We start from the raw sequence: 24,919 nt of genomic DNA on the forward strand, positions 1-24,919 counted from the left end.
AAAGTTGCACATCAAGAGTTTTCGAATGCGCTTACAAGAATCGGAGAATGACAAGGACGATCTAACTTTACATCGACCAATAAAGGAATTATCCTTCACAAAGATTGTTGGTTATGTATTTTTGTATTTTCTAAAGTACGATACGATTAAAGAAAAAGAATTCAGAATATCTAATCTAAGCAATCCAAAATGAACAAATCTATCCTGTTTTTCAGTTCCATAGATGCCATGCTCACTTGAACCTTTTTTGCAAGAAAGAGACCATTCGTATTCAAACTGTGAAAGAAGAACAAAAAGGGGCAAATGGATGCTTAATGTGTTCCTCTAATAAAGATTAAGAATAAGATTAATCAGAAAGATATTCCATTATACTACTACTGGTGGAAGAGAAGAATCTACTAGTGGTCAGACTTCTAGACCAAGTTGGAAATGGGCCGGTGTGGATTGGACTTCTTTTAAGATACACTTGCTGACTTGCATCATCAGAATCACGGGAAAGTAAAACTTGAGACTTGAAATGAGGCCGCAATAACTCAAAAGTCCATTGATCCCAAAAGTCCAGCGGTATCTGGATTCTAAGAATAAGCATGAAAGGACTCAAAATACAGAAATAGCGTACTAAGCTTAGAAAATTCATTACCAATAAAGGATGAGAACATTGGTGGATCATGGGACATGGGTGCATGCAAATTGGGGGAGGAGGGGATGCATTTGGATGATATGCAGTTCTCTTTATTCCTTCCTATCGAATTGGCTTGCAAATTGGCCATTTACAGATTTTAAAAACATAACGGAATAATAATTCTTGAATGCATTTTAGAGGTGGATCCATACATTTAGAGATATGAACTCATATATTTTCATTAATAATTGAAACAAAAGTATGCACAATAATGCATGAAAGTGATGAAACATGGGTGGAACGAATTATTGTGCGTGGATACTGGATAGTTTTAATGAAGCTTTAGGATGCTTATGTGCTTATCTTTTGCGTTGAATATGGATCCCAATATCACATTATAGGTGGTAGGTAGTAATTTGCAAGGCCCAAAATATTGAAATACTAAAAACCGATATATATTGAAAATATTGGAGATATATATTTTTTTGTTGACTAGTTAAAATTTTGTTTTGTATGTCAATATATCAGAAATATTGTCAATATATTGGTCAAAGTCAACAATTTATATTGTATATATCGATTGATATATATTATTATATCAAAAATTATGATATATATCGGAAAAAAAAATTCAATATTCGATTGAAATATATCGAATATATTCATATCAGTGTACCAAAAAACGATATATATCAGTGATATATCGGATATATCTTTGATATTTTATACCCGGGTAATTTGAACAATATTTTGACAATTACTATTGATGAAATCGTTTTACCACAAACGACAAATTCACGATTCCCCACTTTGCACGGTCCACGACACTTCCTGGCACTGCACTGCAGTTGTTTCAGACATTAATAAACAAAACCAAACTCAAAAAGTCGTTGCACGAGTGGAATTACTGATTCATCCAGAAACACATTAGTCTATAGATACCCCACATATTTTCTCTTCATATTATCCAATCGCAAAACTCAACGACAAATAACACCACTATACACACGACCACCAAATCAAGTCTCTTGATTATATTTAGAACCTCAACTTTCTTTAATCTCTCCTCCGATCCTTTTTTTTTTTTTCTTTCATCATCACAAAACCATGACTAGCTCCTCCGCCCCTTCTCGAAAGGTCCTTCTTTCTCTTTCTTCTCTTGCCATAATATGTTTTGCATGATTCTAATTTTTTTTTTTAATTTTGTTTAGGCGTTAAGCAAGATCGCATGTAACCGTCTTCAGAAAGAGCTAGTTGAATGGCAACTTAATCCACCTGCTGGATTTAAACATAAAGTCACCGATAATCTTCAGAGGTATCCATTTTATTTTTTTTAACTTTTTGTACTTTTTGTTTCTTTGGGTGTTTTATTTTTTATGACTTTTTATTGTATGTGTTATTAAAGGTGGGTAATTGAAGTAAATGGAGCTTCGGGAACACTTTATACAAATGAAACTTACCAGCTTCAAGTTGATTTCCCTGAACATTACCCAATGGAAGCACCCCAGGTACCAAAAAAAAGTTTCAATTTTTTCCATTTAATTATGTTTTGGGGTGGTTGTGGTTTGTTTCTGTTATTGACATGTATTATGTTTTGTGTGGAAACAGGTTATATTTATTCCACCTGCTCCTTTGCATCCACATATTTACAGCAATGGTCATATATGTTTAGGTAAGTTTTTTTTATTGGTACTTGATTTTGCTCGAGTATATACTTGATTTATTCTGTTATAATCAGCAAGCTTGTGTATCTATAGGTAAACTGTTCATTTTTTATAACAAGAGTAAAGAAATTGTGGTAGGTACTAGGTAGGTATTGATGTTTAGAGAGTTATCTATAAATGGAGTGAGTTCGTAAGCTAGAGGGTCTATTGGTTCCCCGTCTTCTTTTTGTCTTCTCAAAAATGTGATTCTGGTCCAACATGAGTGCTTCGACCGGTCACATTTATTTGTCTCTTGTGGAGGTGAATGGGCACACATAAATTGTTTTATACCCCTTTTAGTGGAAGAAGGAATTAATTTTGAGAATGTACTGATAGAGATTTTATTGTTAAGCTTCATTTGATTGGAGGGCATCTGAATAGGCAATATCTGGAAATTGTGTTATTAGGGAATTATTGTGGCACTGGCTGTCTTTCTGGTTTGTGAAAACTCTGCTTATAAATTGAAATTTACCAGGATTTGTTACTAAAAAGCTGAGAAAAGAAGCACTGCCAGATGTAGTTATATTATATGATACAAAGTCCTTGAATTACTCCAAATTTGCACTATTCCTTCTGCAGTGACCAGACTTATTACTGGCACAGTATGTAATCTCCCTAGATCAGTAGATTAGTTGTAACAACCGTATATACCAATATAAGAAATTCTTCCAGATGGAGTTGGTGTGCTGACCCATTTTTGTTGAGTTTCCCCACATCAACCTAGGGCTTCTCGATCTTCATAAAGTTCGCATCAATTAACAGTTTCATCCTTCCTCTGATTGCTAGTCATGTTGTATGGAGTGGGACTCAAACATGTATCTCTACTCTCTTTTTTTTCTTATACTTTTTTGTTTTTTGTTTTTTGTTTTTTGTTTTTTTTCTATGTAAAAAAGAAAAATTGGGATAGTTGAGATAGTGGAGTTTTGCTTAATTCTTTCTTTTACTATTTTAATTATTTGCTGAAATTCTGTAAGACAGATTCCCGAATGTCTTTGTGAGGGGTACGACTCACCAATACATAACCTCATTTGAGATTAAAATGGGTGATGCCTAGGTTGAGTACAATGCCTTTGCCAAAACCCCGTGGCCTTTCGGAGACTCCATAGACTCTAGTCTGAGGACATTTGGCTTATCCTTTTTATCAACCTATTCTCAGGGTTTTTTCCATCTTTTATATTTCATATCAACTTTTCAGGTTCTAGCTATGTCTAGACCGAGTTAGCATTCGATAACGAAACTGATAGTATCTTCCATCATAAACCATGTGCTGCAACCTCTTCTTTTTTTTTTTTTTTTTTTTTTTTTTTTTAGTATTAAATGAGATTAGTAACTCTTTGATGCTGGTGGGGTTCGAGCCCTAGACCTCTGGTATCATCACCCAAAGGTTTTACTGACTTTGCTAGTTGGCACCTGCATTGTTAATTACTTAATTGGAAGGTTGCTAAATTTGTATTAAAAATGCTTTTGAAAACAAATCAGAATAAAAATCTACTTTTAGAATTTTCATTCTCAGATCCACTTGTTTTGTTATGTACTAGTTTGAGAGTTGTTCGTAATTATTTTTTGAACATTGATAGATCATGGTGAAGTTAAGTTTGTATTAAAAATGCTTTTGAAAACAAATCAGAATAAAAATCTACTTTTATAATTTTCATTCTCAGATCCACTTGTTTTGTTATGTACTAGTTTGAGAGTTGTTCGTAATTATTTTTTGAACATCGATAGATCATGGTGAAGTTCCTGGCTGTTTCACTCATGGACTAGGATAAGCTAATAAGCTGTTGGGTGTTCTTGCTCTCTGCTTCCACACTTCCACCTATTGGTTGAGAGTACTGGGCGTTTTATATATGTCACCAAATAATGTAGGTTGTGTCAATATGTAGACATAATGAAAATTTTGAAGTACTCTGGAAACTCTTTGTTACCTTAACTTCCTATTTTGTCCTGATCTTGATTATTATTTAGCTTGATCTTTTCATATATAACTAGCGAGCTTTGAAATCATTTTGCTCAAAACAACTACATTCTCCTTCCACTCTTGCATCATCAAGCTGGTAAAGGGTGGCTGTTTTTAGAGAATATATCTTAGTCAAGTGTCCAAATTTTTATTTTCTCCAAAGACTTGACCCCGTTGCTTCTTGTGATCTGCCAGATATACTATATGATTCATGGTCCCCTGCCATGACTGTCAGTTCCATTTGTATCAGCATTCTGTCCATGCTGTCAAGCTCAACTGCGAAGGTATAAATCTGGTGCATTTAATTTTACTTGCTTTTTCCATAAACTCGTGATGTGTTACCTTATTCCTTTCCTTGATGGGTGTTGGCTTGAACATGCAGCAACGCCCTGCGGATAACGATCGTTACGTGAAGAACTGTAGAAATGGCAGATCTCCTAAGGAGACGAGATGGTGGTTCCATGATGACAAAGTGTAATAAAAAGAAAAGGAATTATATTCGAAATACCTTCGTTTGTGTTTGGTCTTTAGTTGTTGCTTTCAAGGAAAAGAAAATGTACTCCAGTGCCTAATGCAATGTTGAGGCTCTGAACAAGTCATGAGTTTCTGTAATTTTGCAGGACTGGTATCTGTGTAAAGGAAGAGTAGTTTGTGCTCCTAAAACTATCTTTTGTTTTTCTGTAATTGCTAAATGGACAAAACTTTTTTTTTTTTTTTTCGTTTTCAATTTATTTGGTGTCGATAATAGGAAGTCTTACGGTCTTACCAGTCATCAGACTTGGTATATAGTGCAGACTGCAGACTACTCGTGGCTGGTGAGTACTTTTGCAGACCTTTAGTTTTCTTCTCTTTTTCATGCCATGTAAGGCTGTTTCTTGAATCCTGTGATTGGATTCCAGAATGATTTCAATTGTTTTTATAGACTTGTGTTCCGATAAGACGTTCTGTTTTATTTCTAGCATATGTCACCGGAGAACAATTTCAAGAGCGCCAAAGCGCTTGGAGATGAATGTGCAAAGGTCACATATCTACTATCTATATACTAAAACAGAGACCTTTAAAGGAGGATTTTCTCTCTCCTATGTGTCACTCTAATATGAGAGTTAGATTTTTCTCTATCCTATGTGGCTACTATAATATGAAAGATAGTATTTTCTAATAGCCTACAATCCTACCTACATTGAACCTCTTTGGAGAGTTTGAGTGTATTTCTAATTCTTATATTTGGAGAGTTTGAGTGTATTGTCAATTCTTATATATTCGATAAAATAAAATAAAAAAATGCTAAAAAAATAGGTGATTTGTAGAATGTAATTTCATGTTACGAATCAAACACTTTTATTGTTCTAATTTTTATATATTTGATCAAATAAAAAAATTGCTAAAAAATAAGTGATTTGTAGAAACTAATTCTATATTACAAATCATACAATTTTAGTGTCTATGAGACTATGATAAAACACCGACTTATTTCAATATATCTTTAACGCCTAAAAATAACATCACAAAATATATAATAGAAAATGAAAAAAAAAAAAAAAATAACGACAAAGCAATAATGACAAATATTTTAAAATATGTATAATATTGAATGAAACTAACGTATAAAAAAAAAAAAAAATAATAATAATAATAATAATAATAATAATAATAATAATAATAATAATGGGGAACCAAAAACTGGATGCAAATGTATCGAACTAACCTCAAATAATATTTAACGGAAAATCGAAACTGGATGCAAATACAAAGATTAAACTAATCTTAAAAAATTAATTAATATAAAATCGAATATGGATACAACTACATTAAACTAACCTCAAAGAATAATTAATGAAAATCAAAACTTGGATGCAAATACATCAAACTAACATTAAAAAATAATTGTCATAAAATCGAACCTGGATGCAAATACATTGACCTAACCCTCAAAGATTAAATTAACATGAAATCGAAATTGAATACAACCGCGTTGAACTAACCTCAAAGAAAAAAATAATTATAAATTAGAAACATAATGCAAATCGTGGAACTAATCTTAAAAAATAATTAACGGAAATCTAAAACTATATGCAAATACAACTTTATCAAATAATAAACGAAATCGAAAACCTGGATGCAAAATACATTAAATTAATTTCACATAATAATTAACGGAAATCAAAAACCTGGATGCAAATGCATCGAATTTTAACCAAATTGGATACAAATGTATTAAACTAACCAAAAAATAATAATTAACGATAAATCAGAAATTGGATGCAACGACATTGAATTGATCTCAAAAAATAAATAACGAGAATTGGAAATTGGATGCAACTGCATTAAACTAACATCAAAATATAAATAACGGAAAATCGGAACCTGATGCAAATGCATTGAACTAACCTCAAAACATAGTTGGGTTATATGTTGTGGGAATGTCTCGATAAATATAGTTTTGTATTTAAAATGGTGTTTATCTTATCTCTTTTCGTATTCAAGTACCTTCAATATATATAAACTTCGCTTTATTAGGCAATCTCACAAAACATCAATCAAACTTCTATTATTAAACAACAAAATGAAGTTGAAGGATTTTATCAAATGCAAGTTTTTTTTATGGAGAGTGAGGTTTTCACGTTATAAGAAATTTGGTTTAGTGATAAATATAATATTAATATATAATAGTTCATATTTGCAAATATTTTTCGAATAATTAATATAACAACACCCGTTCCATAATCTTTGAAGATCGATTCCATATAGTGAGTCATGCACAATTTAAAGAATAATTAACTCGAAATCGAAAACTGAATAATCTTCGATGATCCCACATAGTAAATTAAGCATAATTTACTTTTATGTCATGTTTGCAATGACACTACGATGGGATCATAGAACTTGGTATTACACACCACATTAGATAATTATAAATAAATCGAAAACTGGATTCAAATACATAACTGAGCTCAAAGAGTAATTAACGGGAAATTAGAAACTTTATACAAATTGCATTAAACTAACGACAGAGAATAATTAATGGGAAATTAGAAATTAGATGCAAATCTTTGAAAAATATTTAACGAAAAATCGAAAATAGTATGCAAATACATCAAACAAACCTCAAATAATAATTAATGGGAGACCAAAAACTTGATGCAAATGCATTGAACTTAACTAAAAAAATAATAAACAAAAAATAAAAAACTTAATGCAACTGCATTGAATTAACCTCATAGAATAATTGGTAAAAAATTAGAAACTAAATGCAAATGCATTGAAATAACCTCAAAGAATAGTTAACGGGAAATCAGAAACCGGATATAATTGTATCGAACTAACCTCAAAGCATAAATAATCAGAAACTAGATGCAGATGCATTGAACTAACCTTAAAGAGTTATTAACGGGAAATTGAAAACTGGATCCAAATGCAATGAAGTAATCTCAAAGACTAATTAACGATACATTGAAAAATGGATGAAACCGCACTTAACTAACCTTAATGAATAATTAATGATAAATTATAAATTTGATGTAACTGCATTGAACTAACCTCAAAAAATAATTAATGGAAAATCGAAAACTTGATGCAAATGCATTGAACTAATCTCAAAAAACAATTAACATAAAATCGGAAATCGGATGCAACTGCATTGAACTAACCTCAAAGAATAATTAACGGAAAACCAAAAACTGGATGCAATTGCATTAAACTAAAATCAGAGATTAACTAACGGAAAATCAAAAATTAGATGCAAATGCATTGAAATAACCTCAAAAAATAGTTAACTAGAAATAAGAAGTCGGATGTAAGCGATCGATGACCTCAAAGCATAAATGTCCACTTTTTAACCTTCTCACATGAATAATTACGAGTAATTAGGAACCCAAAACGAAAGTGAATTTATAAAAAGCAGACCCTTACATATATGTAAACTTGTATAGAAATTGTAAACTATCGAACTAACCTAGAAAAACAATTAATAGAAATCGAAACCGGATCTGAGATGTATTAAACTAACCTCAAAGAGTAATTAACGGAGATTGGAACATGGATGCAAATACAATGAACTAATCTCAAAGACTAATTAACTGAAACATCGAAAATTGGATGCAACTTTATCTTTCCTTAATGAATAACTAACTGGAAATCATAAAGTGAATACAATTGCACCGAACTAACCTCAAATAATAATTAATGAGAAAATTGGAAACTTGATGCAATCAATTGAACTAGCCTTTTAATGAAAAATTAGAACCTGGATGCAACGTACTACATTAAACTAATCTCAAAGAATATATAATTAATGGAAAATCAAAAACTTGATGCAAATGCATTGAACTAATAACTCTAAAATATATTTGTATTATATGTAGAGAATAAATGTCTCGACAAATATAGTTTTTGCATTTTAAATAGTATTTATTATAATTTTTTATTGTGATTGGGATTAATGTCTTGCTATTCAAAGCACTTCAATATTATTTTGGCCACATTGGACATTCTCACAAAACTTTAATCAAACTTATATTATTAAACCTAACAATAAAAATAAGTCAATGAGTTTTATCAAGGTTTTGGTGCTTCCTTTTTATAGAGAATGGTGCAAGAAATTTAAATGAGTAATTAATATAATTTTTATTTTTTCATAGTTATGCATAGTTGCTAATATTTTTAGAATAATTTAATATAATGACACCCGCCCATAGGACACGTTAATGTGATAAATCTTTTCAAATGAGAGTAGTGTATTTTTGATGATATGAAAATAATCAATCTGTTTTTAGTGATTTGTACACATTAGTACATAAGTTTAATGAATGGTGATGATTTACAGCTAAATCACCATAAATCTAATAAAACTATTATACAAGCTTAGATTAAGTTTAAGATAATTCTATTTGAAAAATTATGGATTAATATTCTAAACCATAAAGTGAAAAGGTTATCTCAATTTAATCCCTTAGTTTCCAAGACTTATACACCATAATTTTTGCTTTCATTAATATATTTCGGTTTATTTTCAATAAAAATATATTCCGATTCAAAATTTGCCGCTAAATCACTATAAATCTAAGAAAACTATTATACAATTTTTAAGATAATTCTATTTAAAAATTACGGATTAATATCCTAAACCACAAAAGTGAATATGCTATCTCAATTTGATCCCTTTATTTTCCAAAGATTACTTATGCACCATAATCAAGGTCATTTGTGTGAGGCATTTTGTAAAGCTTTTTCAGCACACAAAATATTTAATAGATCCCGGGCGTATGCCCCGGGTCCAAAATCTAGTAGAATCTAAATGTAGACAACCAAACCGGGTAGCTTTCCATGGCTGGATAATTTTGTGCAAAGGACCTATCATTGTTGGTGACAGGTTTGGTGTGAATGTATGATCGCATTTTCACCGCCCTGTATAAATTCCATTCAACAAGTGATTAATTTACAAGACTTTTGGACACCGAGTTTGACAAGCTCGAAATTAATGTGATAGTGGATTTATTGCAGCCATCACCAATAATAATTCATAATTGATCTTGTGAATTTTAACAAATGAGGCATCAGAAGTAGGTGACAATTTGAACGGGCTTGGAAGTTTGAAATCGATTGGGCCGTTATCCGTAAGCCCGGCCCATTTGAGAACACAACACCCCTTTCTCTCTTCTCTGTTTACACTCTACAGAGAAAATAAAAAAAATGAGATTACTCCTGAACCAATTTTCTCCACTCCTGTTTTCCTCTTCACTGTCTCTTTCTCTTCCATCATGTTCACTGAGGCATTTCCTCATTTCTACTCCAACACCATTTTCTTCCTTCTCTCTCATCTCAAAACAAAATAAAAATACCATCTTTGCATTCTCCACTTCTACAGAAGAACCCATTTCCAAAGGGGTACTTCATTTTCTCTTTCACTAAAACCCCAACTCCACTTTTTTACTATTTTTTTTTTAACAAAAAAAAGTTATCTTTCTTTCAGGGTTCTTTCAAGTCTGGTTTGTATTTGGTAGCTACCCCTATTGGAAACCTTGAAGATATAACTTTTCGGTATGGTTTTCTGACTCAGTCTGTTTTTTTTTTTACTATAACAAATGGGGTTTAAGTGTTCTACTTTGTTAAACAATACTGGTAATCTTTTGAGAAAAAGAAGAAAATGGGGTCAAAGTTTAACACCTTATAAAGGTAAGTGGCAACAAACTTTTAACCAACAACAAGCAATGGAAGCTTTGAAGAAAGCTGCTAATAATGATGAAAAGCCACTTGTTTCTGTTCTTGTCAACTCTTTTGAAATGTATGCTTGTGAACCAACTCCATATGCTTATTCATTTGTTGTCAAGTCACTTTTTAAAAGCTCCCAGTTGGATCAGTTACCTTGTGTTCTTGACCACATGCGAAATGTCGAGAGATTTGAGCCACCCGAAAGGATATTTGTGGAGATTATTAGGATATATGGATGTGAGAATAGGATTCGTGACGCGGTTGATATGTTTTTTAAGATACCGAGTTTTAGGTGTAACCCTTCTTCCGTTTCACTCAATGCATTGCTTTCTGTTCTCTGTAAGAGAAAAGAGGGTATTGGGTTGGTTCATCAAGTTTTGTTGAAGTCTCGGGGCATGAATATTAGGCTTGAAGAGTCTACTTTTGAGATTCTAATAACTGCTCTTTGCAAGCTTAAGAAGATTGGTTATGCGGTTGAGATTTTAGACTCAATGTCTGAGTATGGTTATGATCCAGATTCGACATTGTATTCTCGTATACTATCTGCAATGTGCAAATTGCAGGATGTTTCTTCTGTGGAAGTTTGGGGATTTTTGGAAGAGATGCGGGCGAAGAGGTTCACTCCAAATGAAGTGGATTACGCCAATGTGGTTAGTTTTTTGGTGAAGGTGGGAAAAGGGATGGATGCATTGGATTTGATGGAGCAGATGAAGTTGGACAGAATTAAGCCTGATGTTGTGGTTTATACATGTGTTTTAGATGGTGTTATTACGGCTGGGGACTTCGACAAGGTGGAGGAGGTGTTTGACGAGATGCTTGTACTGGGTGTTGTTCCTGATGTGCATACTTATAATGTTTATCTAAAGGGTCTATGCATGCAAAATAGTTTTGAAGCGGGGTTTAAGTTGGTTGCTTGTATGGAGGAATTGGGTTGCAAGCCTGATGTGTCTACGTATAATACGCTTATGGGAGCTTTGTGTAAAGTTGGGAAGGTGATGAGAGCAAAGGAGGTGCTAACTAAGATGAGGTTGAAGGGTCTTCAAAGAAACTTGCATAGCTACAGCATTTTGATAAATGGGTTGATGTGTGAAGGTGAAGTAGGGGAGGCTTGTGAATTCTGGGAGGATATGTTGACTAGGGGGTTTGTCCCTATGTCCTTGACTTGTGATGAGATGATATGTGGACTCTGCAAACTGGGATTGAACTCTGAAGCTCTGCGAATACTCAAACAAATGGTCGAAATGAATATTATGCCTGGAGTTAGTGCTTGGGAAGCACTACTTTCCATACGTCAATTGCATTTGAATGACACCGTCTCACTTGATCTGGAGGATTGTATAAATTCACTTCTTTAGATGAAAATAGATGTAACAGTTTCTGTATCATTCAATTCCAAGGCATATCTCAGTTACGAGTACATAATGAAAAATCGAGGCTGTAGATTCTTTTGTTGCCTGGTTCTAGTTTAACTTAAGTACATTCATAATTCATTTTCATCAATAATTGTAAAATTGACATTCTTACTCGTTAACTTCATGTAAAAGTGGAATGTGAATTATTAAATCAACTATGAATTCTAATGTCCAATACAATTGGTACTTCCTAATTCAGAATCACTTGCCTTGTCTTATATATCATTAATGATGTTTTGTTATCTCAACTAAATCCCTTTCCCTCAATCGAAGAAAAAAAGGGGGAGTATGGGGAGTAGAATCCTAGAGTATCCAAAGACAATAAAAAAATAAAAGGATAAGAAATTGGAAAGTTAGAACTACTTACAAAATTGACCTTGTGCCGAGCAATTGGAAGTTACTTCATTTCTTGAATTGTTTAATGCAGAGCGTTGCGTGTCTTGAAATCAGCTAATGTGATTCTTTCAGAAGACACTAGGCATTCAGGGAAATTGCTTCAGCACTACAACATCAAGACTCCTCTTGTAAGTTTTACTACTTTACTAGCATGTAGGCCCGTGCATACGCATCGGCTCTTTTGAAACTTGCTCAAGAATATATAAATTTTATGACAATCGTTTGAATTGGGAAAAAAGGATCCCGTTTTAGTTGAAAGCCCGTTTTAATTTTCTAACAATCATTTTAATTGAGCTTTAAAAACCCGTTTTTAATTGGGGAAAGACCGTTTTAGTAAGAGAATGATTCCCGTTTTAAATAAAAGTGCTAGAATTTTCTTTTTTAATAGGAGAGGAATTCCAGTTTTAATAGGAGATGACGTGGAATCTTAATAGAACTCGAAAAATATCTTTTGTGGGAGCAAATGAGAGTCCCGTTTGAAGTTGGTTTCTAAAAGGAGAAGTGTTTCCCGTTTTAAGTTGGATTATTAAGTTGGTGATGTGGAATTTTAAGAGAGCTAGAAAAATACCCCTTGTGGGAGCTTTAATATTAATATATTGATTTGAATTTATTAACTATTAAATCCACTTTCACACATGCTGTTCTCTTTAAAATTTATTGTATCTAATTTTATGTAGATTTTCAGCTGAGTTATCATAAATTTAATGAATCTCAACGTGAAGAATCAATATTGAAGAGGCTACAAGAAGGTGATATTGTGGCATTGATCAGTGATGCCGGAACACCAGGCATTAGTGACCCTGGTACTGAACTGGTGAGTATTTAGGAACTTGGAACCGCTGAAACATTGGTTTAAGTCGATGATGGTATTGAAACATTAATTATATCGAGTGTATCATTGTGAGTGCAATTCTTGTTTAATATTGATAATAGTGGTAATGAAAAGAAAACCTTTAAGTGCATATCAAAATTTTGGTGCAGGCGAAGTTATGCGTGAAAGAGAAAATTCCTGTTATTCCTATCCCTGGGCCTTCTGCTCTTGTAGCCGCTCTTTCTGCTTCTGGATTGTCTACCGTGGAGTTCACTTTTGGTAATAAATCATAAAACTTGGCATTTTACTTTTGGAACTGACAAACTTTTGAAAGAACACTCTACAGCTAAACCTCAGTTATTCATGTGGACTCTATTACTTCCTGTTGCAGTCGGATTTCTTCCTAAACATGCAGCATCAAGAAAAGAAAGACTACTGGTTTCTGCCACACAAACCGTGACACAGATATTCTATGTTCCTCCACACAAACTTCAACAGTTTCTTGAAGAAACTTCTGCACTTTTTGGTGATGCAAGGTATAAATTCGATAAGATAAGCATCTTATATGCAGCGTGTTAGTTAGGAGTGGACTTTGATTTGAGGGCCGTTTTTTTTTTTTTTTTTTTTTTGGGGGTGGTTATAAACCATCCTAGCAATCACAACAACTTTTGGGTTTAGTTTTTATTTTTTTGGTCCTATTCTTTATTGCTTGTTTTAATCACTTACGACGGTTTATCTGAAATGTGTTGTTTAGGTATATAAAACTATATTGTGAGGCCTTAACAGTTTCTGTGTATCAGTATGACTTATTCGCAGTTTCTACCTGCAGGAAATGTGTCATAGCTCGGGAAATTACAAAAGTCCATGAAGAGGTATCTATTGGTGGACTGCGATGTTTTCGTCTCTGATTTGAAGTTATACATATGTTTGCTTTTATGACTGGACTAGTAAAGCAGTTAGTCTCTTTTTGTATATTTTGTATAGCTTATAAGTTACTGAAGTATGCCATTATCCTTTCTGACATGCTTGTTTAATGATGTCATAACTTCATTGTAAAGAACCCGGTCCATTGAATATGTTCATTATGTTGTACATGCCCCTCTTTTCTGTACTTCTATAAGTTTCAGGTATAAAAATGCTCAGGTGATTCAGTTTTTCAGCAATTGGCTTAGTGCAGTTCCATTCCTCCCATGCTTAAGGTGTGGAAAGATAGTGATGTTCTAATGTCAATATATATTCTAAAACTTGTACCCGTTTTGGACACCTTTTGTACACGAGAAGAGGGTGTAAGATGCTATATTTGGTGAAGCCATAAACTATATTTGAATCTAAGTGTCTTTAACTCTGTAAATACGGTTTGGATAGTGTACTTTTGATGGCTAAAATAATAGAGGTTTCTCTTAATTGAGAGTGTCCAGACCTTCATGGCTTCATTAATTTTCAGTCTCCTATCTCTCTCTCTTGTTTTTCCACAATGCTTGTACGTAACCTTGACTGTATTTTCTTTTCTTTAGAGGATTTTTTTGTTTATTGCTAATCTGGATGGTTCTTCGTTAGTTCTGGCGGGGTACTTTAAGTGAAGCAAAAGAAGCATTTTCAGCTCACCAGCCGAAGGGAGAGATCACCGTATTAATTGAAGGGAAGGAAATTTCTGTTGACGAGACTCCCTCGGAAGCTCAACTTGAGCATGAGCTGAGTGATTTAATCTCTAGTGGCCATAGTCTTTCCATGGTAACTAATTCTCCAAGCTTGAACTTTTCTTTCATGTTTTGTATTTATAGTGAATGTGCTTATTGCAAAACATAGTTACAAAGTTTGGCATTTACTGCTATGCTTGTGTAAAATCCAATGAAGGTGACTACATATATAAATAGGAAAATGTACCTTTTGGGCTAAACTAATCGACTTGGCCTTTATCTTATACTTTAAAAAGTGATAATGGTTATTATCGTAAAAGAAGGATAATCCCCATTCCATTTGATTGTCGATTTGCAACTTTTGATGACCCTGGCATGCTCAACTGCACTTGTTAAGGAATATCAGGAAAAAGAGTGGAAGCTAGCTTTAATTTGTTTCGGCCACTCAATAATACCCCGATACGTCAATACTACAGCTGATATTTGCAAGAAGCAAGTTCAAATTCACTTGGATAATTGATTACATTTCTCTTTTCTTTATATACTTCTTTTTTTATTTCTTTACCCTTTGAATTTTAGAATCTATTTAGCTTCTATGTGTTTCATTGTTTTTTCCTTTCAGTATATGGAAAAATGATTCTGACAAAAGAGATAACCCGTTAAAAGTCAACAGTAAGGTAGCATGGGGTCTAATGGTGGATAGGATAGTCGAATGACCATTTATATGGAGCAAAAGCTCTGCCTTAATCCTTGTTAGTAATTACACGTGATGACTAACCCTATTAAAAATCGGGTTTTGTTTGTTTTTTTGGAATGATAGCAGTCTGAAAATCATGATAGCATGCTCAACTGATATTTCCACTGGATCTGGTTGTTGCAATCTCTCTTACTAGAATATATGATATTTTAATTAGAGTGCAGTCTCCAGTTTGCGATCTATTCTCTTTTAACTTGGATGTGCTTCTAGGCAGTGAAATTGGTCTCTGAAGTTACATCGGTAAAGAAGAAAACGGTATATACGCTTGCACTGAGGAAATTTGGGAAACTCCAGGGTGGTGAAGAATGAAGCTAATTTAGTTGACCGATTAGCAATGGTGAGCATTAGTCTTTTGCAGCAAGCTTTATTTGCCTTTGTCTGCATCCATGCCCTTGATACTGTATTTGTCATTGAAAAAGTAGGACCTTCTATGCATGCAGTGTACATAATTTTTTTGAAGTTCTATACTGTCTATACAGGAATTCGATATGCGGCATACTCTAATGGTGCTTGAACGGGTATGGTAATGAGTAATGACTAGCTCTTGTTTGGGAACGATAAAGTTCATGGAGCGGTACGCGAGAGATTATAAGTGGTCCGCAAAATTTTGTATACAGTCTAATTCAAGAGCACAAGATTTGTTCTTTTAAGAATTTAGGAGCAGGCACTGCTAATGTGCCATGGATGATCCACATCTCCGGGTTTATGCCATTCCATGATTCCAAAGTGATCTATTAATCGGCTATTTTTTTGGGTCTTTGTCAATTTGCATTCATTGTTATAGAAATGCAAGTAGAAGCGTAGAACCTCCCAATCCTTGTTTGATTTTAAAACAGTTCGAAACAAATGTGACATAGTAGGTTCTGCATATTTGTACGACTATTTGTGTATGTTGAATTATTATGGTTTTGCAACGCCCACGTGGCAATGGAGGATGATGCCGTAACAGGTAACCGTCTCCCTCCCTTGAATGCCACCAACAAAGAAATAACAAGTGCTGCTGCAAGCCACCGATGTCCTTGCAAAGTGCACACCCAGTGTACTCCAGTAGTGAAATATAGGTCAAACTTTCAAAAGGTTGATGATAGCTTTCAATGTGTTTAGCCATGTCTATGCAACCATATAGGTGCAAGTGTTTTACCCAGAAGAAAAGGTGCTTAAAATATATGTTCCAGCTCGACAATGCTATTGGATCACTCTCTTAAAAAATCATTAAGAACGTTATAACAAATTCTTGTAGGTTGTCTTTGCCAAATGGTTTCATTTTTGTGCTAATAAGTGACCACCATGTCGTGCCAGAAATTACAATAATGTAAAGCTTTAACTCGAGTTTAAAACGGCAAGACTTCCTGTTCTATGTTTCTTATCCGTAAAGATTAACATTTGTCAAATACTTCATCAACCTCCTAAATGATTGAATCTGCTAAGCTAAAGCATGGAATTACCTACTCAGATGACGGAATCCATTTGAGAGGCAATCGACATTTCTTTATTCTTAGATTATAAATAACGCAAAAATATCGAACATAGTACAGTACTTTAAAAAATTTAAGCGATGCGAGCCCAATGATAATAAATGCAGTGTTTGGCTAGAACATAAAGAATGCAGCTACATTCGCTTGCAGACTTCAGAGTTGAACTCTATATCACTACAAGGCGTTGTTGAGTCCCAAGTCAAAAACCGATTGTTTTACTTGGTCTGACCATTCCAATTTTTATAATATGAAACATACAAATCCAAAAACAGCTTGGCAAAATCTGCAGTCATCTATAAAATTAGTTATCTATAAATTATTTTTTTGTGCTCATCATGAAATTCGTACACATTTGCCGCCAAAACAATTATATACACTAAAAAAAACCACAATACAAAAACATACACTTCAATCATCTTTCCTTCTTGACCGTGTAAGTAATTTAAGGACATTTTCGTATACAACAAACGTTATTGAAGAAGCAGGGACATTTTTCAGTAGGTTTGGTGTTATACCCTTGTAAAATCCACGGAATCCTTCGAACCTGAAAGTAAAAACACATAGCCTTTAATTTTCTTCCCAAAGTTGCCTTACTTTTGACCTATCTGCATTTTCGTGGAAACAAGTAAAGCTTAAGCCTCATTTGACAATGAGGAAGGAGGTGCATTTAACAATTTTATATGCACATGTGTAGAGCAAGAAGAGATTTTCACTACTTGGGTGTAAAATAATCTACTTTTGAAGTTCTACTTCTACGCATATGCAAGGGCACAGACGAAAGCAATACTTCTACACATATGCAAGGGCACATACGAATGCAACTTCGCCATTCAGCTTGCCTTGCCAAGTTTGCAAGACTATGCGAGCACCTACTAGTGTTGGAAAAAACACGAACAATCAAGGTGAAGTATTTTAATACCAGGTCAAGCAATGGTGTTGTTGAGCATGCCAGATAAACTTGTAAAGCAATCATAGAATTTTATGTGATAGAACCCTCATTTCCCTATGAAACAGGGGTCCTCTCACAAATCTCCCTCGTAGTGAATAATATCTTTATCTAGGAAGACAAAGCGCCCACTAAGGCATTTGTGTATGTAATGATAATTGATATGAACTGGTAATATCTAATTTGACAAATCTCACCTTACAGTGTCTTTAAGGACATGCCAGCTATCCTTGTACTTGTGATTTCCAATTGTACTTGGCCGTTGCTGCAAACAAATGAAATATTACTCAGTTCCAGGACCTCAGTAAAGAGAGAAGCTGCAGATCTCTAAATGGAAGGACAACTTTGTTGGGAGATGGTACAGCGCGGAGTTGTCCTTCCCCATCCACCAATCAATAGTGGGAGTGGACTCTTCTGCTGAACCAATCCCATTAATTTAACTAGTATAAAGAAGAGAAAAGATGACACTAACAATACCTGAAGTCGTGCTCGAATGACCTACAATAACAAATAGTAGCCCATTAATAACTTAATGGGGTCTCAATCAGTATAAGATATCTGATGAATTTATTAGATAGCCTACCTGATAAGGATATGTGAAAAGCATGGCAGAAAATTTAGAAGCTGCCCCCAGCACAGCAAAATCAACTGAATTCTGAACAGATACCCAAGATAACCAGTTAAGTGCATGACAGAAGAAAATTAGTAAAAGACCACTCCAGGTACTACTAACACAATATATCGTAAATAAATTAACAAAAGCGGGTAGCTTAGCAAAGCTAATAACTAAATCAGCATACCATGGTGGGTTTAAAGGCGCAGAGGAGTAACACTAGCTTGTTGGAGAACCATACTACCATGATTGAGCACAGTACTCCACAAGCTTTACCTTTTCTTTTCCACGATAATCCAAGTTTTACCTTCTTGTTGCTAGTTTTGTGCAACATATTGTCCCTCATTTGTTTCTCTACAGACAAAATTCAGTAACTAATTTGGCTGCGAGGAGTCACATCCCCCTATTGTTTCGTTTTCTTTGCTTTCTTGTATTTGTAGGATTTCTCATCCTATTTGCCTTTTTGTTTGACTTCATTCTATAAAAGTTCAGTAGCTACTTTTGGTCTGAAGTACTAGCGAATTTTGCAAGGTAAAAGAGATTCATGAACCATAGCTAGTGAGTCTTTAAGATCTCTACGAGAGGAGAGGCTATATTACTTATAACTATTGCTCCATAACCCACATGAATCTGACATCATAGAGAATAATCAACAGTCAGCTTGCACCTTGCAAGTGTTCTTTACCTGGTCCAATCAATCCGCCAGGTAAAATGGTTTCTTAAACTCTAAATTATTTTTACAACAACTATCCTCAACTTAAAAAAATTAAATGTCAGCGACTAAATTTTCTTTCACAAGCACCACCTCATGTGATGCGACATTATGATTGGAAATGTAATCTAAATTGTCCGCATGTCCAAAGTTTCAAACTTCACAATAATCAATATCATTAGATGACTTTGAAGATTTACCAATACTTTGTCGCCATTAGGATGACTTGTTTTGTTTTTGGACTTGAATCCAACAGCAATTTGGCGAAGCTCTTCGTACACAGTGAACTGAATAGCACCATGAGAAACCTGCTGAAGCATTACAGACAACAATAAATTGTGCAGATAACTAATCAAACAGGTTTTACTTCGCCGTAAGAAATGCAGTTATCTACCTCATTTACCCAAAAAAGCACATATAGGTTGAACAACAAAGTAGAACTTAAATACTGAAGGATCACAAGAGTATAGTATAGTCTCCAAATCCAATACACTTAACCTTTCAAGTATGCCATGGTTGAATAGTTTGAAAATCTAATCCACCTTACTTTTTAATAATGGGAGACCATGATTGTGAATTTACTCCAGCAGTATAGTAACAGTGCAAGCAGTCCACAAACTAAATTTTTCTCACATGCAACAAAAAATTACGAAAGAAGCCAAGAGCCATTTAACAAAATGTCGCTCATGATTTTTTCAACTTTTTTTTTTCTGATACACATGGTGCATGTTATTACTTGATCCAAGCCTCACTATTTTGTTGTTTACGTTGTTCCAAAATTATTCCCGACAGAGTTCCTACTCAATTGTCTACTTCTTCTATGAGTGACTAAATCATCTAATAGAGGAAGAAAATGGCATCAGTCAATCTCAGGGCGAATTGCTGCATAATGTAATATATGCCAAAGTTTCAGAAGCATCATTTTGCTAGTATTAACCAAGACAGATGAAACCTGTAAAACCTTACAAGCAAAAGGCTGGGTGCCATCCCACGATAAAGTGCACGCCATCCTTCCTCTTTTACTATGGTTCTTAATGCATCTGAAATAAAATTCATAAGCCAGTGAGTTTCAAAGTTGAGGATTTCGTAATATTACCATATAGAAACAATACAATTGAAAAGGTAAAACATATAAATAAATCTCCAAGCAAAAAAAGTTTTTTGATATAATTTCTTTTTCCTTTAAACTTTTGATATAGAGGCAAGTCTAATCAAATCCGTTTGTGAAGGCCAGAAAGATTTTAAATAAGTACCCTAAGTGTGAGATTTCTTGTATTTTGTTTTTTTCTAACCTAGGACTCCAATGAAGAATTCATATAGCTAAGAAATAATCATTTAGCTATGACAAGGCGCAGCTAACTCTGGTTACCAATATGAAAAATGAAACATAGAGCAAACCATTAAACCCAGAATACGGCCGGCTCTGATGCAAGGGAGTCTGAAGCTGCAATCTAGTCTTAACAAGCCAAATAGGATTTGTGAACAAAGATACCTGAAATGACCACTCACACTTAACATCGAGCCAGCGAAAAAGAAGAGAAAATTGATGAAAACATGTTTTAAAAAACCAATGAAAAGTAATTACCAACCCCCCTGCTTCTGCAGCAGAAATTAAATGAAAGCCAGGGCTGAGCTTGTTCTCACCGCCTTTGGAATATCTGTCTTTCGCTCTGCCATAGCTGAATAAAAAGTAATACAAAACACAAAATTAAGTTTCTAAATTTCCTTTCTGGACTAAAATGAAGTAAAGACTTACAAGAAGAAATAAAGACTCCAAGAAACTGTTGATCCAAGAACCGCTGGATAGAAACCCGCGTAAATACCTCTAAAACCCTGGAAACACATTGCCCACATTTAAAATAAGAAAAAATAGCAGAAAGTCAGAAAAGAGAAGAAGAAACCTCGACTCGAGCAATGGTGTAGATGGCGTGTGCAGTGTTTCTGTAAAGTGGAAGATTCGTAACTCTACCATCGTTAACTGCCGAACAACCAAGGAAGTTAAATATTCGAAAATGATTACGTTATAATAATAATAATAATAATATGTGAATGTACCTTGAAATCTAGTGCGAACGACGTCGAGGGGGTGAAGAGTAGCAACGGTTGCGAATCCAGCAATGGCACCTGCTGTCGCATTCTCCCATTGCCATCTCTTCTTCCTTTTATTTATTATCAGATCCGACATATTTTCGGCTGGCTGCAGCACCACTGTGTGAGTACACTGGGATAACTTACCCTGGCCCGATTGTCGGCCCGCGGGCTACTATTTTAGGCCCATGGACTGCAAAATTCCCTTTTTCTTCTCTAGCAACTAACTAACGTGTACAATTCAAAATAAATTAGCTATGATTGGAGCCGCCCCAAAAACTTATCAGCTGGACTAATAAGATCTCAAATTTTAGATTTATACTTGGAATGTAGTCCTCCTGCGAAACGCACGTTGTACTTGATTATCGGAAGGGAAAAAATGGCACGTTGATGCTAAATTATTTGTATGTGTGTGTAAGGGGTTGAGGCCCAGTTTTTCAACTTTTTTCAGTGTATCGATCAGTGGGAAGATTTCACACTGCATAATAAATTAATAAGTGCATGTAAGTGTGTGTGTTTACTGCGCATAATCCAGTGGCCTGGAAACAGGGACGACTGTCCAGTACGAAATGGAAAAAACGACAGGCACATCCTAGACTTTGTAGCCCATTGTGGGCCTAACAATTATATATATCCTATAAAAAGTCTCGTTACGTTCCAAATATGATCCCGCGCTCCAACAAAACATTTAGCGCGTTTTAGTTCGGTTCCCACGCAACTAGTGGGCTCCACCACCCCTCCTATCTGCAAGTCTACAACGGACCAATTATTGGGACAAAAGCAATTTATATAGCCGAGTGAGAAAGTGGACCCACACTTAGAAAATTGGAAACGCGTGGAAAACTTCCTCGTGCCAATTCTTTTTCGAGAACCATTTGGTACCTCTACTAATTTTAAAGTTAAGAAATTATGGATTATGAATTGTTTATTTATTTTTAACTTTTTAAGTACAGTTGGTAATTTGGTGCATCTGAGATTGCTCAATTTATTAGCCACAGCCTTTTCTCTCTTTTCATTCATACGTTTTTTTCTAGCCGCTCTAGGTTTAAATTGTACCATCTCCGTGCTGGAAAAGTGCGTGCTCCAAGTCTTCAAGTTTGTAGTAACACTTTTCAGTTTAAGTGTAAAATCTGAGTTCATAAATAATGATTGCGAAATGTGATGCTACATGTCTTTTGAAGTGTAACTAGTTTATGTTAGAGAACGAATTTGTGGACATACACTAAAAGTGTGTCCACGGACAGCTAGAAGGTATTAGTCCACGTCATGTACACAAGCTATTGTGCCAACAACTAATACCACTCCATCATTTTTATTTATTTCAGTTTATATTTTTAACTAAAATAGAAATAAAGATATAATTAAACACTTCAGTGTACATCTTCTCCATCTCTCCCACTTCACTTGATATCTTCTCCATCTTTCCGATAACCCTCTAGTGGTCGGAGCTTGTGTTGTGAAATGCACAAATTCTAATTTTTTTTTTAATATGGAATTAATACCATAAAGAGCTATACCCATTTTATCTCCAAACACAAGGTTTAGCCCTCCAAAACATTGTTACCAAGTACGGTACGGATTTAAAACTTTGTATTTGAAAAAAACTTAATTCATGTTTTAAACGGAACATCTCAAAAAAAAAACAACGTAAAAAAACGTGGGGCATAAAAAATTGGTTTAAAACGTATAATACGTAAAAGAAACGATAAAAACTGATGATAAATAATACGATAGATAAAGAGTTTGGTTTTTTATAATAGTGGAAAAAAAAATATGCACAGAAAATAATAATAATAATAATACAACTAAAATAAAATTCAAATACATTAAGATATCAAATTATCAATTACTCATCCAAATACTATAAGTTTTAGATTCAGTACCAAAATACGATCCTAAATAAGATACTACTAATTACCAACCATAATGGCATAATCAAGTACTACAAATAAATGAATAAATTTAAAATTTTCAATTATTAATAGTTAAAAACAAAATAGAACTATCTCAATAAGGCAATCTAACCTAACGCCCACTCTTTAAAAATGTAAACTCCAAAACCCCTTTTTCTTCTCGCGTTTTCTTATAGAAAAAATAAATAAACAAATAATAATAATAATAATAATAATAATAAAATAAAGTTTAACACATGAGATTTTGAAAATCTTGGGTCTTAAACGTTTTTAAAGTTTAAAACGTGTTTAGATATTTAAAAAAACTCGAGTTTTAAACTGATACAAGACGTCTTACCAATTTAACGGGTTTTAAACGTGTTTTTTTTAATAAAATGCCGAACTTGATGATAATGCTCTAAAAGCATGAAAAAGTGTGGGATATTGAATCTCCTCATAATTTTGTTATGGTTGTCTATTGACGTTCATTTTCGTCGACCTTAGGTGATACCTTCAATTTGAACATTAGATTTTGGATTTTGGTGTTTCTCAATCTTTTATAAGAAAGAAAATAAAAATATATATATATATATCTTTCTTCAATCTTAATTTAGTGAATAAGGAGACCATAAAACAATAATTGTATTGTCGGAGAAGAAAGACATGATAGGTTCAATTTATATTTTCGTTTAAACTCCATTTGAGTCCATTATATTTGTTCTCTTAATTGTGTCAATTATTATTAAGTAATTAATATTTTTATTTTGTTGTTAATAAAAATAAATAAAAACTGATGTGCTAGTCTAAATTGTGGAGCCAATGGCTTAAGTTAATTACGTGGACCAATCAACTGTCGTTGTCCCGTGGACATGTATTTAGTGTTACTTTTGGTATGTGTTTTTTGGTAATTTTACTTTTGGTCTTTATAAGTAGGGTCCAAAATATTGCCGAGATCTATGAAAATATTGCTAAAATATATATATATATATATCGTTTTTTGGGTACACATAATGGAAATATTCGATATATCTCCATTGAATATTAAATATTTTTTTGCCGATATATCACAATTTATGATATATTGATATATATCGACGATATATACTATATATCCGATATAAATTGTTAACTTTGACAAATTTTTTATAATATATCAACGATATTTTTGATATAATCGATAATTTTTTTGATATTTTTCGATATAATTGACGATATTATCTATTATAATAAAACAAAATGGGTAGACAAAGAGTGGTCAGGATCGCGTGGGGATCTGAGTTAGATGTGTGTGGGGATTTGCATAAAGAGGGGTTTTAAATACAAATTCAATGCATACATTAGATGCCTAATCGTAATTAATATTTTAATTAATAAAAATTTAATAGAGAAAAAATATTTTGTGTTCAATACATACATTGGACGTTTTTGACACATATGGGGTAATGTGGACATTTGAAATATCTCCTTAATAACATTTAAAGTGTTTACTTAACACATTAAATACGCCTTTGACAAGTCTTCATCGATATTATGTATAATTTTGAAATATATTAAACCCCGAGATGTAAACTTGAAATACACTCGAGTATCAACCAATTTAAAATTGTCAATTTGTAACCGTGCTAGACGGTTTATGTGACGTTTTGTTACCCGTTCATTTTCAACCAATTAATGCTAATTTAAGAAATCGC

The 24,919-nt window shown here is 33.6% G+C and overlaps 4 protein-coding genes across 5 annotated transcripts; 3 read left to right on the forward strand and 1 right to left on the reverse strand.

Annotated features, from left to right (window-relative positions):
* Positions 1–1,443: 1,443 nt before the first annotated feature.
* On the forward strand, positions 1,444–4,994 carry LOC147519702 (putative ubiquitin-conjugating enzyme E2 18). The gene is made up of 6 exons (XM_086591258.1): positions 1,444–1,759; positions 1,834–1,937; positions 2,028–2,130; positions 2,231–2,294; positions 4,478–4,566; positions 4,665–4,994. The coding sequence occupies exons 1-6, from the start codon at positions 1,730–1,732 to the stop codon at positions 4,758–4,760; spliced, it is 486 nt and encodes a 161-aa protein (XP_086447384.1). The 5' UTR covers positions 1,444–1,729; the 3' UTR covers positions 4,761–4,994.
* Positions 4,995–9,931: 4,937 nt separating this feature from the next.
* LOC147519703 (Tetrapyrrole (Corrin/Porphyrin) Methylase) lies at positions 9,932–16,399 on the forward strand. The gene is made up of 10 exons (XM_086591260.1): positions 9,932–10,165; positions 10,251–10,318; positions 12,329–12,425; positions 12,983–13,111; positions 13,279–13,387; positions 13,500–13,644; positions 13,938–13,980; positions 14,666–14,839; positions 15,713–15,839; positions 15,982–16,399. Exons 1-9 carry the CDS (start codon positions 9,971–9,973, stop codon positions 15,809–15,811), a joined length of 1,059 nt encoding a protein of 352 aa, XP_086447386.1. The 5' UTR covers positions 9,932–9,970; the 3' UTR covers positions 15,812–15,839; positions 15,982–16,399.
* LOC147519704 (Pentatricopeptide repeat (PPR) superfamily protein) lies at positions 10,325–11,940 on the forward strand. Its single transcript, XM_086591259.1, has one exon. It carries the CDS (start codon positions 10,363–10,365, stop codon positions 11,842–11,844), a length of 1,482 nt encoding a protein of 493 aa, XP_086447385.1. The 5' UTR covers positions 10,325–10,362; the 3' UTR covers positions 11,845–11,940.
* Positions 16,400–17,274: 875 nt separating the features above from the next.
* FOLT1 (folate transporter 1) lies at positions 17,275–21,816 on the reverse strand. 2 transcript variants are annotated; one of them, XM_086591261.1, is made up of 11 exons: positions 21,304–21,816; positions 21,150–21,226; positions 21,005–21,081; positions 20,834–20,927; positions 20,647–20,740; positions 20,215–20,288; positions 19,449–19,559; positions 18,507–18,578; positions 18,401–18,421; positions 18,121–18,188; positions 17,275–17,521 (listed from the first exon to the last, which is right to left on the reverse strand). In XM_086591261.1, exons 1-11 carry the CDS (start codon positions 21,431–21,433, stop codon positions 17,386–17,388), a joined length of 954 nt encoding a protein of 317 aa, XP_086447387.1. In that variant the 5' UTR covers positions 21,434–21,816; the 3' UTR covers positions 17,275–17,385. The 2 variants fall into 2 exon arrangements, with proteins under 2 accessions (XP_086447387.1, XP_086447388.1); XM_086591262.1 differs by having other exon boundaries at positions 19,449–19,556; positions 21,304–21,797.
* Between the last annotated feature and the right edge of the window lie 3,103 nt (positions 21,817–24,919).

Source organism: Coptis chinensis, chromosome 2 (assembly GCF_015680905.1).
Source record: "Coptis chinensis isolate HL-2020 chromosome 2, ASM1568090v1, whole genome shotgun sequence".
Classification (NCBI taxonomy): Eukaryota; Viridiplantae; Streptophyta; class Magnoliopsida; order Ranunculales; family Ranunculaceae; genus Coptis; species Coptis chinensis.

What these genes read in the sequence shown, in the direction of transcription:
- LOC147519702 (XM_086591258.1), top strand. Translation starts at nt 1,730, where the DNA reads ATGACTAGCTCCTCCGCCCCTTCTCGAAAG. An exon ending in ACCCAATGGAAGCACCCCAG is followed by an intron (nt 2,131 to 2,230) that starts GTACCAAAAAAA and finishes GTGTGGAAACAG; the next exon opens with GTTATATTTATTCCACCTGC. An exon ending in CAATGGTCATATATGTTTAG is followed by an intron (nt 2,295 to 4,477) that starts GTAAGTTTTTTT and finishes GTGATCTGCCAG; the next exon opens with ATATACTATATGATTCATGG.
- LOC147519703 (XM_086591260.1), top strand. Translation starts at nt 9,971, where the DNA reads ATGAGATTACTCCTGAACCAATTTTCTCCACTCCTGTTTTCCTCTTCA. An exon ending in CTTGAAGATATAACTTTTCG is followed by an intron (nt 10,319 to 12,328) that starts GTATGGTTTTCT and finishes TGTTTAATGCAG; the next exon opens with AGCGTTGCGTGTCTTGAAAT. An exon ending in TTACAAAAGTCCATGAAGAG is followed by an intron (nt 13,981 to 14,665) that starts GTATCTATTGGT and finishes GTTCTTCGTTAG; the next exon opens with TTCTGGCGGGGTACTTTAAG.
- LOC147519704 (XM_086591259.1), top strand. Translation starts at nt 10,363, where the DNA reads ATGGGGTTTAAGTGTTCTACTTTGTTAAACAATACTGGTAATCTTTTG.
- FOLT1 (XM_086591261.1), bottom strand. Translation starts at nt 21,433, where the DNA reads ATGTCGGATCTGATAATAAATAAAAGGAAGAAGAGATGGCAATGGGAG. An exon ending in GCCGTATTCTGGGTTTAATG is followed by an intron (nt 20,289 to 20,646) that starts GTTTGCTCTATG and finishes ATTTTATTTCAG; the next exon opens with ATGCATTAAGAACCATAGTA. An exon ending in TGGCACCCAGCCTTTTGCTT is followed by an intron (nt 19,560 to 20,214) that starts GTAAGGTTTTAC and finishes GTAATGCTTCAG; the next exon opens with CAGGTTTCTCATGGTGCTAT.